General features: G+C 38.7%; 3 protein-coding genes across 4 annotated transcripts; 2 read left to right on the top strand and 1 right to left on the bottom strand.

Annotated features, from left to right (window-relative positions):
- Positions 1-909: 909 nt before the first annotated feature.
- On the bottom strand, positions 910-3,552 carry LOC110187229 (uncharacterized). Of its 2 annotated transcripts, XM_086834914.1 has the most exons (8): positions 3,337-3,552; positions 2,711-2,838; positions 2,522-2,653; positions 2,245-2,448; positions 2,030-2,189; positions 1,786-1,967; positions 1,578-1,731; positions 910-1,514 (listed from the first exon to the last, which is right to left on the bottom strand). In XM_086834914.1, the coding sequence occupies exons 1-8, from the start codon at positions 3,404-3,406 to the stop codon at positions 1,075-1,077; spliced, it is 1,470 nt and encodes a 489-aa protein (XP_086691040.1). In that variant the 5' UTR covers positions 3,407-3,552; the 3' UTR covers positions 910-1,074. The 2 variants fall into 2 exon arrangements, with proteins under 2 accessions (XP_086691040.1, XP_086691041.1); XM_086834915.1 differs by lacking the exon at positions 2,711-2,838 and having other exon boundaries at positions 3,337-3,472.
- Positions 3,553-6,091: 2,539 nt separating this feature from the next.
- On the top strand, positions 6,092-8,959 carry LOC110187225 (cilia- and flagella-associated protein 91-like). Its single transcript, XM_086835188.1, has 3 exons — positions 6,092-6,379; positions 6,444-6,684; positions 6,744-8,959. Exons 1-3 carry the CDS (start codon positions 6,175-6,177, stop codon positions 8,887-8,889), a joined length of 2,592 nt encoding a protein of 863 aa, XP_086691314.1. The 5' UTR covers positions 6,092-6,174; the 3' UTR covers positions 8,890-8,959.
- Positions 8,960-9,208: 249 nt separating this feature from the next.
- LOC110187213 (uncharacterized) lies at positions 9,209-12,735 on the top strand. Its single transcript, XM_020956612.2, has 4 exons — positions 9,209-9,651; positions 9,713-9,814; positions 9,875-10,112; positions 10,171-12,735. The coding sequence occupies exons 1-4, from the start codon at positions 9,390-9,392 to the stop codon at positions 12,650-12,652; spliced, it is 3,084 nt and encodes a 1,027-aa protein (XP_020812271.2). The 5' UTR covers positions 9,209-9,389; the 3' UTR covers positions 12,653-12,735.
- The last annotated feature ends 6 nt before the right edge of the window (positions 12,736-12,741 follow it).

Here is a 12,741-nt window from a genome sequence, read left to right as displayed (position 1 = left end):
AATATTTTTGATAAACATAAAATCAAGACAAGCCAAAGGCAGAGAGATCCCTTTTCATGTTGTTATTCTCGACGAGGCCTGAAAATTTAAACGGGGCCGGCCATTAAACGAAACGAGTTTGATGTAGTTTAATGACTCCATTTTTGGGAAGGAGATTGCTTAGTGGTCGGTTGGTTTTCTGCCGACGTTTCCCCAATATTCAGCCGCACTTTGGCCAATTCTATTTGTCTTCTGCTCAAAGATTTAATTAAAAAAGTCCAAAGCATGCAAAACGAAGTTTTCAAGGAGAAAGGCGGCTGGCATTAGCCAGAACTTTCCTGGAACCCCGGCCACAAAGGATACGATGCGATGCGCCAAAAAGGAAACGCCAGGAACTTGGCAAACTTCGGAGCGGAGCATCTCGTTATCATCGCCCATCATCAACGGCAGATACAATAATAACAGTGGCAACAAAGACCAAGCCACTCGTCTTCGATTCCTTCGTTAGCAATACTTTTAAAGTAAATTGCGGCAGACCCGGACGCAGACCCCAAAACCCAAACCCAACCCTCCCCCGAAAAACTTGGTTGGGTTTTTTTCCGATCCGGATCCGGGAAAGTAAGGTTCCTGGTCCCCTGCACACGTTACGGCACTTTGCCCTCGCTCCATGCTTCGTTTGATTTTGATTTTTCACCGCTCGTCATGGTTATGCTGGCTGGGCTCTTCCGGAGCTTCGGAAAATTAATTGCATGCAAATATTGACAAAGCGAAAGTAAATATAATTTCATTGTTTACTCATAAATACGCATTATTTGGAAAATGAAAATAGAAAAGCTTCAGCCAGCGGAGAACAGCACACAAGGGGAGATATCTAAGAAATTAACTTTAATTTAAATCTCTTGAAAGTTTAATGAACCAAAGAGTATTTAATTAATAAATATACTGTTTTATATTTCTATAGAAACTTAATTATATTTTTTGCATCATTGTATTGGTAAAATGTACATTATTATTATATGATTAAGTTTACATTTAACATAAACTCTTAGTTACTTTTTAAGCATAGATAATAATATTTAACACAAAACAAAATGCTTACTGTAGGTCACTTATTAAACATAATATGTTAGGTGATATATTGTCCATTTCCAAATGAATGTCATAAAAATATTTCTGTATAAACATCAAAAAATCAAAACTTTCAGCTGGATACTTAAGATTTAAAACATGAAATATCTTAAAGCTTATATCGAATGCCGTGAGGAAGTCAGGAGCAGAATATTTAATATCATCAAAATACACATAGAACTTGGTACAATCAAAATTTTCACCAATTGCAACTACAATGGGTTTCAGAGACTCGCCACTATTGTACATTTTAGTTTTTAGCATTTCTAATTGCTTTTCTGCTTTGCAATATGATGTAGCTTGAATCATAAATGAAATGTGCGAGTCCTTTACCGTGGTCTTGACATTAGGTTTTCGCATAGACACGAGAAGGACATGAAGTAACATTGCCAAAGTTTGATCGGAACCTATTCATAAAAGAAATATACATATATTTATTGCAAAATGTAGTTTATATGACCTTTACAAACCTTCAGTGTTTGCGTTAATTTCCTCCAAGTAAGTGAAATTAACTGAATCTGTTAATTTTTCATTCAATATGGGCGTTATTTTCTCCCTGAATAAATCCCATTTACTCATTAATGGCGGGCATTCGGGATATAACATTATAAAGTCTATCTCAACCTAAAAACAAATCATTAAATATTATAGTAAATAGTATAATTATTGTATGCTTACCAAAAGATGTCCCAGAAAATGGGAATATAAGCTCCATTGAGTTAAAAGCCAAGAAATTGAGAGTTTTCGATCATCCATGTTAACTATATCATCCCTTCGCAATTTATAGCACAAACGCCATTTCTCCTCGACCACAGACCAGGGTTCGTTATTAGATTTAAGCCATTCTTGGGCCTGAATAGCTATTACAAATTATTAAATATTTTTATTAATTATAATTCATTAATATTTTTACGAAATTTACCTTTTTCATTTGATATCTTTTCTTCAGTGCTTCCCACAACTTTCCCCGAAGAAGATGTATCAAAAACTCCACCGTATTTCTTAAGTTTTTTCAGCGTATTGTAATACTTATCATAGAGTCTTCCGCTGGGCCTTAATCCAATACAATTATAATAAATTCTCTAAAATCCAGTGATTATTATACAAAATAAACAATATATAAATAAAGCTAAATACCTTGTCATCTTTGAATTGTCTTTCTATTTCATGGGCTATCCTATCGAAATCAGCTTTGCCAGGCTTTATTTTATTTTTAACCATATGAGTAACAATGGCTTCAATCAGAATTTTTCTCGATGTATCATTCATGCTACTTTGTTCTTTAAGAATTCGTTTAACATAGTTGCCAGCCGGATGGTCTCGAAGCGTGAGTAAAATATCCTAAATTACAAAAAAATAAATAAAACAAATGAATATACAAATTTTCTGTTCAATAAATTAGTTAAGCACTTACAAAAAAGTTTGGATGTTGGTTTATTTTATTTGAAGTTGACGAGGAAGAAGTGCTTGGTTGTATGGGCTCAACATGATGATGATGAACATGATCATCTAAATCCCTTTCAATTTGGGTGCTACTTGCATAACCCTAAATTAATAACAAGAGAATTAAATATTTAAAATCATAAATAGTTCATTCCCTTACTTCTTTGCGTTTCCATTCGTTTAAATGAAATCGAAATTCAATTTTTTCACCTAATTTCAAATGGCGAAAAAGAAATGTCAAGTCGATTTCGGTTAAGAATCGCAATCTTTTTAAGGTAATATCCTCAGCTAAAAAATAAATTAAAAAAATGAATAATTTGTATGTTTAATTATATAACAATAATATATCTTATAATTTTAATAATTACTTAAGTAATAAGAAATTTAAATTACAAATAGTTTAAAATATTGTAGATTTATGTTCTTAGCTTTTAGTCATCAGCTGTTGATCACTGTTGTTATTTGTATTATTTGCTGTTGAACACACCGAGCTTTTACTCGTACATATATGTACATATGTACAAAAATATATGTATAAGAGAAAGTTAAAGCGAGCGCAATAACAAAAGGCAGTAAGCAACAGTTAGAGTACTGCAGAGAGCGCAAGATAAAACCAGCCGCATGAAGAAAGCTTTTTTAATTTTTGTAAGAGAGAATAAAAGAGAACGCCAGAACTGGTTTTCTGATGATAAAACATTAACACAAATGAATTTTAAAAAAATTGTATTTTTACAATATGCTAAAACTATATAAATATATTTTATATATAGTTATTTATGTACTTACACAACAAGAGTGGAAATATATGTCCAAATCCCCAACTGTTTAGCAATTCTTTAAGCTCCACGTTGGACATTGTGCTGTTGCTCTCGCAAATGCTGAACTCTGACTAACTGCGCACCGAAAACGAGTTGTCGGTAAACTTAACCGACTTTATTGTATTCCAACAATAAAAGCAAAGCGCAATAATAAACATTACAGTCGCTGTCGTGCAATTGAACTATGTCTGTAGACTAGGGAGGGAAGAAATTTTGATATAATAATCGATACATCAATGTTTTCCAGCTTTTCTGTTTAAAAAGGCATATCAAGAAAATCGTTAATAAGATAAGTAAATTTTTTTGTGATATAAATTTTTATACATTATATATATTTTTTTATTGGGATTAATTGACAACTACATAGATATTTTATTTGTTTAGATATTTTAGATATTTTATTTGTTTTATATATATTACTATATATTAGGGGGAATTAAATGTTAACATAGGAAAATAAATAACAAAAGTTAAACATATTTGTTTTATATATTATTGTATGTTTGTATTATTCATTTTTCGTATGAAGATTAAATGAAAAAGTATAATTTATTTCTATTATATTAATTTGAATATTGTAGTTCGTAGAATTAAATACTATTTTTATAATCTGTACATGCTTATTATTCAATCTAAACAAAGCTTTTTATACCCTTGCAGGGTATTATAATTTCAGTCAGAAGTTTGCAACGCAGTGAAGGAGGCACCTCCGACTATATAAAGTATATATATTCTTGATCAGGATCAACAGCCGAGTCGATCTAGCCATGTCCGTCTGTCCGTCTGTCCGTCTGTCCTTCTGTCCGTCTGTCCGTCTGTCCGTTTCTACGCAAACTAGTCTCTCAGTTTTGAAGCTATCTGAATGAAACTTTGTAGTGTGCCTTCTATATACTCTCACTCGTATATATGTCGGAACGGGCCGGATCGGACTACTATATCATATAGCTCCCATAGGAACGATCGAGAAATTAATACAATTAAATTTATAACCTTTTCAGTTTTCAACTGATTTTCATCAAATTTTAGGTATAGGCATTTAATTTAAGTCTTAAATTTTGTGGTAAATTTCATGAAAATCGGACGACTATATCATATAGGTGCCATACAAACGATCGTTTGATGTGGAGGAAAAATGCAAATCAGTGAATGTAAAACTGCAAATATAATATGTATAGGTGAATGAAATGAAAGCAGGTATTACTTGATTATTTTTTAACATAAAGATATATAATTTGTATTGTATGGTTTTTTATTCATAGAAGTTCTATCTGCAAGGGTATATAAACTTCGGCGTGCCGAAGTTAGCTTCCTTTCTTGTTTTTATTAAAATAGGTATAAATACTCCTTATGGTATTCCTGAAGTAAAATAAAACATAAGCTCAGAAAAATGATAAAACCTTGTAGTTCCTATAATAATTTCTTTTCTATTTAAATATAAAATATTTAACAATATATGTAATATTAACTTAACAAAAAGGAAAGTACAAATACAAAAATAAGTACCTAATTAAACGATTAATTATAGATTTTACCAGCATCTTAAAGTTTAAGAATTTCTTTTCGCCAAGCCATTTACCATTGTTACAAAAAAATACCTTCAAGGATCTTGATTTCCTAGGATTTGCCTAGGATAAATTTTGGTACTCGCTGTAATCGGTTTAAACATTCGACAAAAACATTGTTGCCTAATTAGCATCATTATTTTTGATGGGGTCACGCAGGCAACAGGATAGCGCTGTGAACCCATTTTCATACCTTATGCTAAGCTAGCTACAGGAACCAGGAGCAATCGGGAGGATGACGAGTCGAGTCTGATAAATGGGGAAATGCTTAGTAAAGGTAATTAATGGGAAAGTGTACTGGAGGGGGGATTGGAGGAGGCCTTTAGGCGATAATTAATGTGCCTGCTTAGCACGAATATGAGTCCCCTCAATCGGGAACCTTGAGAAAAGCGCTCTCTTCCGGAGTTGATAAAAATTGATGCCAATTAAAAGTTGGCAATCTGTGAAGCTGTCAAAATGGGTCAAGTTTTTCAAGACCGAAAACCACCGAAAAACTGCTCCTGCCTTTTGTTCTGCGTTTGGCTTTGTGCGAAAACTTTGGCATTAAATTGCCCACAAAAGAACTCTTAATGTTTAAAACCCTCGAGCTGGGAATGAAAAACAACAATTTACGCCCCACAACTTGCTCGAGTGTTGCGCTTAATCGTCAAAAACACTTCTTATCGAAATACCCACCCCCCAAATCCCCCCGTTGGGAGTAAACTTTACTCATAAATTATTACATAAAATTAGTTAGCAGGGAGTCCCGGGAAGTTCACAAGAAACATCTTCAATGACTTAAAAAATTTAAAGCTTGAGAAGAAAATGAAATATGGCCGCCGAGTCAAGACAAAAAGCGAAATAATCACAGACATGTCGGATAATAAATGATTAACGTGCTGGGGCCGAGGCCCGAGTGGGTGGTGTTCGGGGGTGGTGGGAAAGTCAACCCCATTTAAGGTCATTTGTATACATTGCCCCGAGATTTCTGGGATTTGCCGGTTTAATGTTGACCATTTCAATGACTCAAATTGATATTGATGAGCCAAAAAACCCATTAAGGGGTCATGTTTTTAATAAAAAACGAACGAAAAATATATATCAATCATAATGGATACCAAAATAACCATTTAGATAAATAATTAATAAATTATACAAATTAATTGACAGACAGATTGTTAACTACTCGTCATATAGTAGGCCGGACAAATATATATTTTAAACAATTAATAAGACATAATCTTACTATAACTGATAATATTAACATGGGAAAACGTAAAAAACAAACTAAAACTGCAGCCAAGGAGAGAAAGGAGCGAATTTTGAAATTCATTTTGGAGAACCGAGAGTCCAAAGCAACTGAACCTGTAAAGATTTCAAATAAACTCAAATCCAGTGCCAGTCCCAAGAAGGCAGATCTATCATCATGTTTGATTACAACACCCTCTAGGGATCCTCGTTTAGCTGCCGGTGGGTTAATCAGGTGGAATATAATATTAACTTTTTGTTCATATATTCCTCGTTATGTTTCCAGGAGAGAATGATCCGACTATACGAAAACCACCGGGAAAAGTGCCTCGAACAGATAGCGAATGTCAGTTTCAAGCGCCTGGTTTTAAGTTTCTTGCAAAACGGAATACAAATTTGACCGAACAAGTTGTGGTTTTGAAACCTGAACAACCGATTCGCAAGGAATTAAAGAACAAATGTGACTTCTTTCCCAAATATGTTGCAGACTCACCCTTTAAGGATCAAATTACACAGACACTGTATAGGTGAGATCAACTATTGCAACTGCTTTTAAAAAAACCCCCTTAAAAAGTTAATTACTTAGGGAATCCTCGGCCCAGACTTTAGCTTATTTACCAACACCTTATGCCGAAGGACCAGATCCCCGAGAGCTTTTTGTCCTTCCCTCAGTATTGCCTAACGATAAGCCACCGGGTCTCTATGAGGTCGAGGTCTTGGAGCGTTCCCGCAAGCGATGGGCCTTTTACGAGGCTGTGAAGGTCAATCGAAAGAGGTTGCAACTCTCGGAGAAGGATCTAAGGTTTGGAAAGTACAAGAATGCAATAGAGGCCCTTGAATGGGAGAAGTGGATCGAGCGTGAGGAGTACATACAGGAGTGCCAGATGATGCGTCTCCAGATCCTGATCAAGATGTTTGACAAGCGAGAGAGGGAAATGCATGCCGCCTCCAAGACCCGCATAGAAAAGGCCTGTGAGTGTATCGAGAAGCGACGACAGAAAGCTTTGAAAAAGAATGAAATCGCCTACCAGAGGGGCATTCGTCGCTTAAATACCAAGATGCAAAGGACATGGAAGAAGGAGACACCTACTCAAGCCCTGGGAGTGCAGTGCTCCGAGTTCTATGCCCCACAAATTAGGTACGGAGTGGATCCAGCTCGCCGCCACTTCAGCTCCATTACCGGTCAGCGCACCTTTGACGACCGAATCGATGAACTGGAGAAGCAAGTGATCGCTCGAAGCCTAAAGTGTCCATTCAGAAAACTCCACCAATTGTCCCAGCCCAAGCCAAGGCTTGCCGAGGCTGAGAGGAACAGTTGCAATGAGAAGACTTTGCAGGGCCTATACAGTTCGTTGAAATTCTTAAGACAAGCCGGTGAAATGCAACGTACAAATCCCAAGTGCATCAAGCTAAAGTTCAAGTATGCTCCAGACGAAGGAAGAAGTTCATTTTTGGGACATAAAATGGTCTATGACAATCTTTATGAGAAACTAGATGATTCCTATGGGGTGCCAAAACCCAAAATGACGGACTTCCATAAAATTAAAGCTTATGTTGAAGATAAGCCCATGATAATATTAAGGGACCTAGAAGCCGAGGACATGCAAAATATGATAAGCAGCTACGAGGCCACTGCAATTGGTCTTTTGATGCAGTTCCTCTGGGAGGAAACGGTAAGGATGCAGCAGCAGCGGAACCTTCAATTCATCTGTTTGCTGGCGCAGAAGGAGCGCTGGCAACGGGAGGCACTTGAGTCTGGATTAAGGCAAAAGGAAAATGAATTTCGAATGTTGTACGAGGAGATCTACCAGAATTCGGTTAGGATAAGTAACCAAGTCACCGATCAGTACATCAGCTCCATTCTGACGGATGATATTGACTGCATCGCTGGAGTGGAAGCCGCCGATACAGTCACCGAGATGGCCAAGCAAATTGATGTGGATATCCAACGCTGGCTGGATAGCTTTAAACTGATCCAGAATCCCCTCACCTATATTCCCCTGCGGCTGCTAATGGCAGACATTATTTCTCCAAATCTAGAGGAAGTGCTCAAGAGCCACGAATCGAATCTAATTGTCCAGTACATTGTGGAAGATGTGATCTTCGGAAGGGTGTGGGAGGAACTCGAACCTTTCGACGTGTCCACTTGCTTGACCAGTGAATTTATTGATCGCCTCATTGACAATGATCTGTACCTCTTCTCCTCGGAAAGCGAGAGCGAAAGTGAGCAGAAAACCTCCTGGTACGAGGCACATGCCATAATACGGAAGCTCATTCGACAGTCGGTACCTGGAATACGTTGGAAGGAGGAGACCGAGCGAAACGTTTACGAAATCTACAACGACTTGCTAGATGACATTTTTGTGGAAATCATTTTCAAAGCGGATAATCCACCACCACCCTCTGAGCTTACCCCACTTCATGACATACCGGGACACCGAGACCTTAAGAATGATCAGACTAGGGATTCCACCATTCTACAAATACACCCAAAACAATTTGAATCTGAATCGAGCCACCATTTGGCTACACAAGTGTTAAGTCTTGTAAAGAAAAAGAATCGTTTATGCGATTTAGTACAAGAGGAGAAGAGTAAGCCCTATCAGGAATGCAGATATGTCGTCATGGAGGCCTATAAGTATCCGGTGCAAGAGCTTCCCAAGAGTAAATCATCAAATCAAGATGAAGACCTCGCGTCTGTTCTATCTTCACCGCCACCAAGCGATTACTAACTGGGTCATTTTATATACATTTAATACCTGTATATACATTGAATAAATTTACAATAATTATTATTGGAAATTTGGGTTATTATCTGGGATGCTCTTCTTAGATAGATAACAATTTAGCGATTTCCTGCTTTGCATTCAGAGTTATTATAGGTCTATTTTCCACGATCATTGCGTGTGAACTAAAAAATGTAATAGCAATTACTTTAGGGGACTTGAGGCTTATCGATTGGCCTAACAAACAAGTTGATTTCTCCCTAGCAGCGGAACGGTTGTCAGGGGAGTAAGGAATTCCTTGACTACTAACCCAAATGCTTTGCACAACCAGAAATTCCTTGAGCTTGGATGACAGCAAGTCATTTCAATTCAAATAACTCAGTAAGCCACTTACATAACAACAGAGAACACAAATTACACTAAAATAAAATAACTAAATAAACACACGCACAAGAAAAAACTTAATTCGCGATTACCAACAATTAAACAACAAGAATAGCTTAAAAATGTCATCAGCAAAGGATAAGGCTTTGCGGAGGGAACGAATCCTTAAGTTTATTCACGAAAACCAACTAGTTACTCCACCTCAAGTTCAAGAAAAAGATGAGAACTCCTTAAGGCAGAAGAAACGAGTTACATTCAACCAGGGAAAGCAGCACCGCAATCTTGGGGAGGTGTTAAGGGTCAAGGAAAATGAGAGGCTCATTGGAAGGGGCCTAACTTCATGCTTGATTACCAAATCCTCAGATACCAGGATTCCAGCCGGTGGTAAGTCCTTCCACACAGTGCTCTGATATCTTTAGATCCTCTAAATATAATTATTTTCTAGGTGGAAATATTCCAATAGAAAAGAATTTATCCCGCAGAGGCAGCGAAAGTTCAGGAAATTCGTCTTTCAACAGGAGGTCGTCCGATATGCGAATAACAGGAGGTAGGTTCTTATAAAAATTATAAATTTTAGAAGAATTTATTTAAATTGTTGTAAAATTAGGCGCAAATAATCCTAACATTCGCAATGTTGGAAATCTGCCGCGAACAGACAGTGAATGCCACTTTAAGGCACCGGGTCTCACTTTTCTTAAAACTCAACAGTTGGAACATTCGACTCATGAGATTAGACTGAATCCCGTGAAACCTATTCGAAAGGAGTTGAAGAACAAGTGCGATTTCTTTCCCAAATATGTGGACAATCGTCCCTTTAAGGATCAGACCACACAAACGCTATATAGGTATGACCAAAGATATGCTCGGGAAAGGAATTCCTCCATTTAATTATCTTATTTCCAGGGAATCCTCTGCTCAGACCTTGGCCTATTTACCAGAAATCGGCAACAAAGAAAATGCGGATACCCTGGAGCTGTTCTCTCTGGCCAAGTTAATACCCGGCGAAAAGCCACCAGGACTGCATGAAGTTGAGATTTTAGAACGTGCCAGGAAGCGGTGGCTTTTCCAAGACGCCATTAAGACAACCTCAAAGAGGCTCATCAGTGAGGCTAAAAGTATCGCCATAAAACCAAAATTTCAGAACCTACTCGAGGCCTTTGAATGGGAGCAGTGGATCGAGCGTGAGGAGTACATACAGGAGTGTCAGATGATACGTCTCCAGATCGTAATTAAGATGTTTGATAAGCGAGAGAAGGAAATGCATGCAGCCTCAAGGATCAGAATCGAACAGGCCTGCGAAGGTATCGAGAAGAGGCGTCAGGTGGCTCTGCGCAAAAACGAGAGTGAGTTTCAGCGAGAAATGCGACGCTTGTATATCAAAATGGCCAACATACCGCGGAAGTGGAAGAAGCCGAGTCCCATGCAAGATCTGGGATCTCCGTGCTCCGAGTTCTACGGTCCCCTGATAAGGCACGGCGTTGATCCTGCACGTCGAAGTTATCAATCGGTAACCGAACGCAAAGCATTTGACATGAGGATCGATGACCTGGAGAAGCGTGTGAACATGAAGAAGGTCCAGTGTCCATTCAGCAAGCTAAGGGAGTGGTCCAAGCCCAAGGAGTATGTGAGGGAGTACGAGCAAAACTTCTGCAACGACCGTAATCTCCAGAGGCTCTATGAGTCCCTGAAACACCTTAGGACGCAATCGGACGTCAAAATATATCCAAAGTGTCTGAAGAAACGATTGAAACGGTCGGAAGGCAGGCGCAGCTCTTCCATTAGCTTAATGTTTGATTCTAGGAAGTACGCTCGTTACTCTCAAACTCGCATCTCTCACCCGATTGAGGAAGCGAGAGTTCAGCCAAAGAAACCCAAGCAGGCGGACCCTGTAATATTGAAATCAACCTCAAGGGGACAACAGGATCTAGAGCATCTAATTTATACCTATGAAGGAACCTATATTGGCAATATCATGCAATTCCTTTCCGACGAAATGGGCAGACTCAAGACGCAGCGCAAGCTCCACTTCTTCACGATTCTGGCCCACAGGGAACGTTTGAGACGGGAGGCTAGCGAGGCGGGAATGAGGCAGACGGAGAATGACATGAGGATACTGTATGAGGAGATATTCCAGCGTTCCCATTCCGGGGTCCAGGATGTCTCGCAGCAATATATCGATACTATAATGGAGAGGGACGTAGATGATATAATGGGTGAATCAGCTGCCAAGACTGTCAACGAGATGGCGCAGCAAATTGATAAAGATATAAACAGGTGGCTCGATAGCTTTAAGATGGTCCAGAATCCCCTCACCTATGTTCCACTGCGGCAGATGCTGAAGGGCATGGTTTGTCCAGATGTGGAGGCAGTGATCAAACGGGGAGAAAATGTTCTGATTTCCCAGTACATTGTGGAAGATGTGATCTTCGGAAAGGTGTGGGAGACACTTGAGCCGTTCGACGTAGTCTCTACCTTGACCAGTGATTTTATTGATCGCCTCATTGACAACGATCTGTTCCTCTTCTCCTCGGATAGCGAGAGCGAAACTCCACATAAGAGATCCTGGTACGAAGCCGAGGCCATCATACGAAAGCTAATCCGACAGGCGGTACCCGGCCAGCGCTGGATGGAGGAAACGGAAAGGGTTGTAGCCGAAACCTACAACGATCTGTTCGACGACATATTCGACGAGATTATGGACAAAGCTGAGAATCCGCCAATGGTCCTACCCTCCGACCTCATCGTGGTGTGTCCAAGTGTTGCCATGTTCAAGGTATGCCAACATAAGCCAAAGATGAGGAGGACGGTATCGCATGAGTCAATGCAAAGGGCCAAGTTTCTGCGCGGCCAAGTTCTAAGCTTGGTTAAAAAGTTCAAAGATGACAATGTTACCGGGGTGCTGGCGACCGATGAGCTGATGAATTTTGATTCAGATAATTCGGTTAAAAAAGAAAAATTTGTTGGAAGGCATAGTTTTCAAAAAAAGAAGATCAAACCTTCGACAGCAAAACCCAAAATAGATGTATCGCCAGTTACAAGTATTGAAGATATTTGCGATGCTGGTTATGAGCTAAACTCTCCGGGCGTCATCCATTCAACTACGTCCTCTCAACAGATTGAACCCGATTCCGATTTGGATATGGATGTGCAAAGCCTAGAGGCAGTAAGTGTAGCATCTCCACATCCAAATAGTCCAGTATCAAAAGCTCCAGTACCAAATATTGTTGGAGAGAAAACAGAGCAAAAAGTTTCGGAAGCCACAAAAAATAAAGAACCTGAGGCAGCTAAAGAGCCTGAAGAGCCTGAAGATGAAATAGAGGATTACCAGATAGGTCAACCGATACAGTATGCGAAACACCACTCTACGATCTTTAGTTTCCGATAATTCGATCTAGATATTTTTAACAAAGCTATTCTCATTATCTTGGAATACCGAACAAAAAATAAAATAAATATACTTTCCTTAAAGGTTTC

The sequence above is a fragment of the Drosophila serrata genome, unplaced genomic scaffold (assembly GCF_035046125.1).
Source record: "Drosophila serrata isolate PLE 108 unplaced genomic scaffold, ASM3504612v1 contig_275, whole genome shotgun sequence".
In the NCBI taxonomy this organism is placed as follows: Eukaryota; Metazoa; Arthropoda; class Insecta; order Diptera; family Drosophilidae; genus Drosophila; species Drosophila serrata.
The sequence above is the reverse complement of the archived record's forward strand: the minus strand, read 5'-3'. Positions and strand labels throughout refer to the sequence as shown.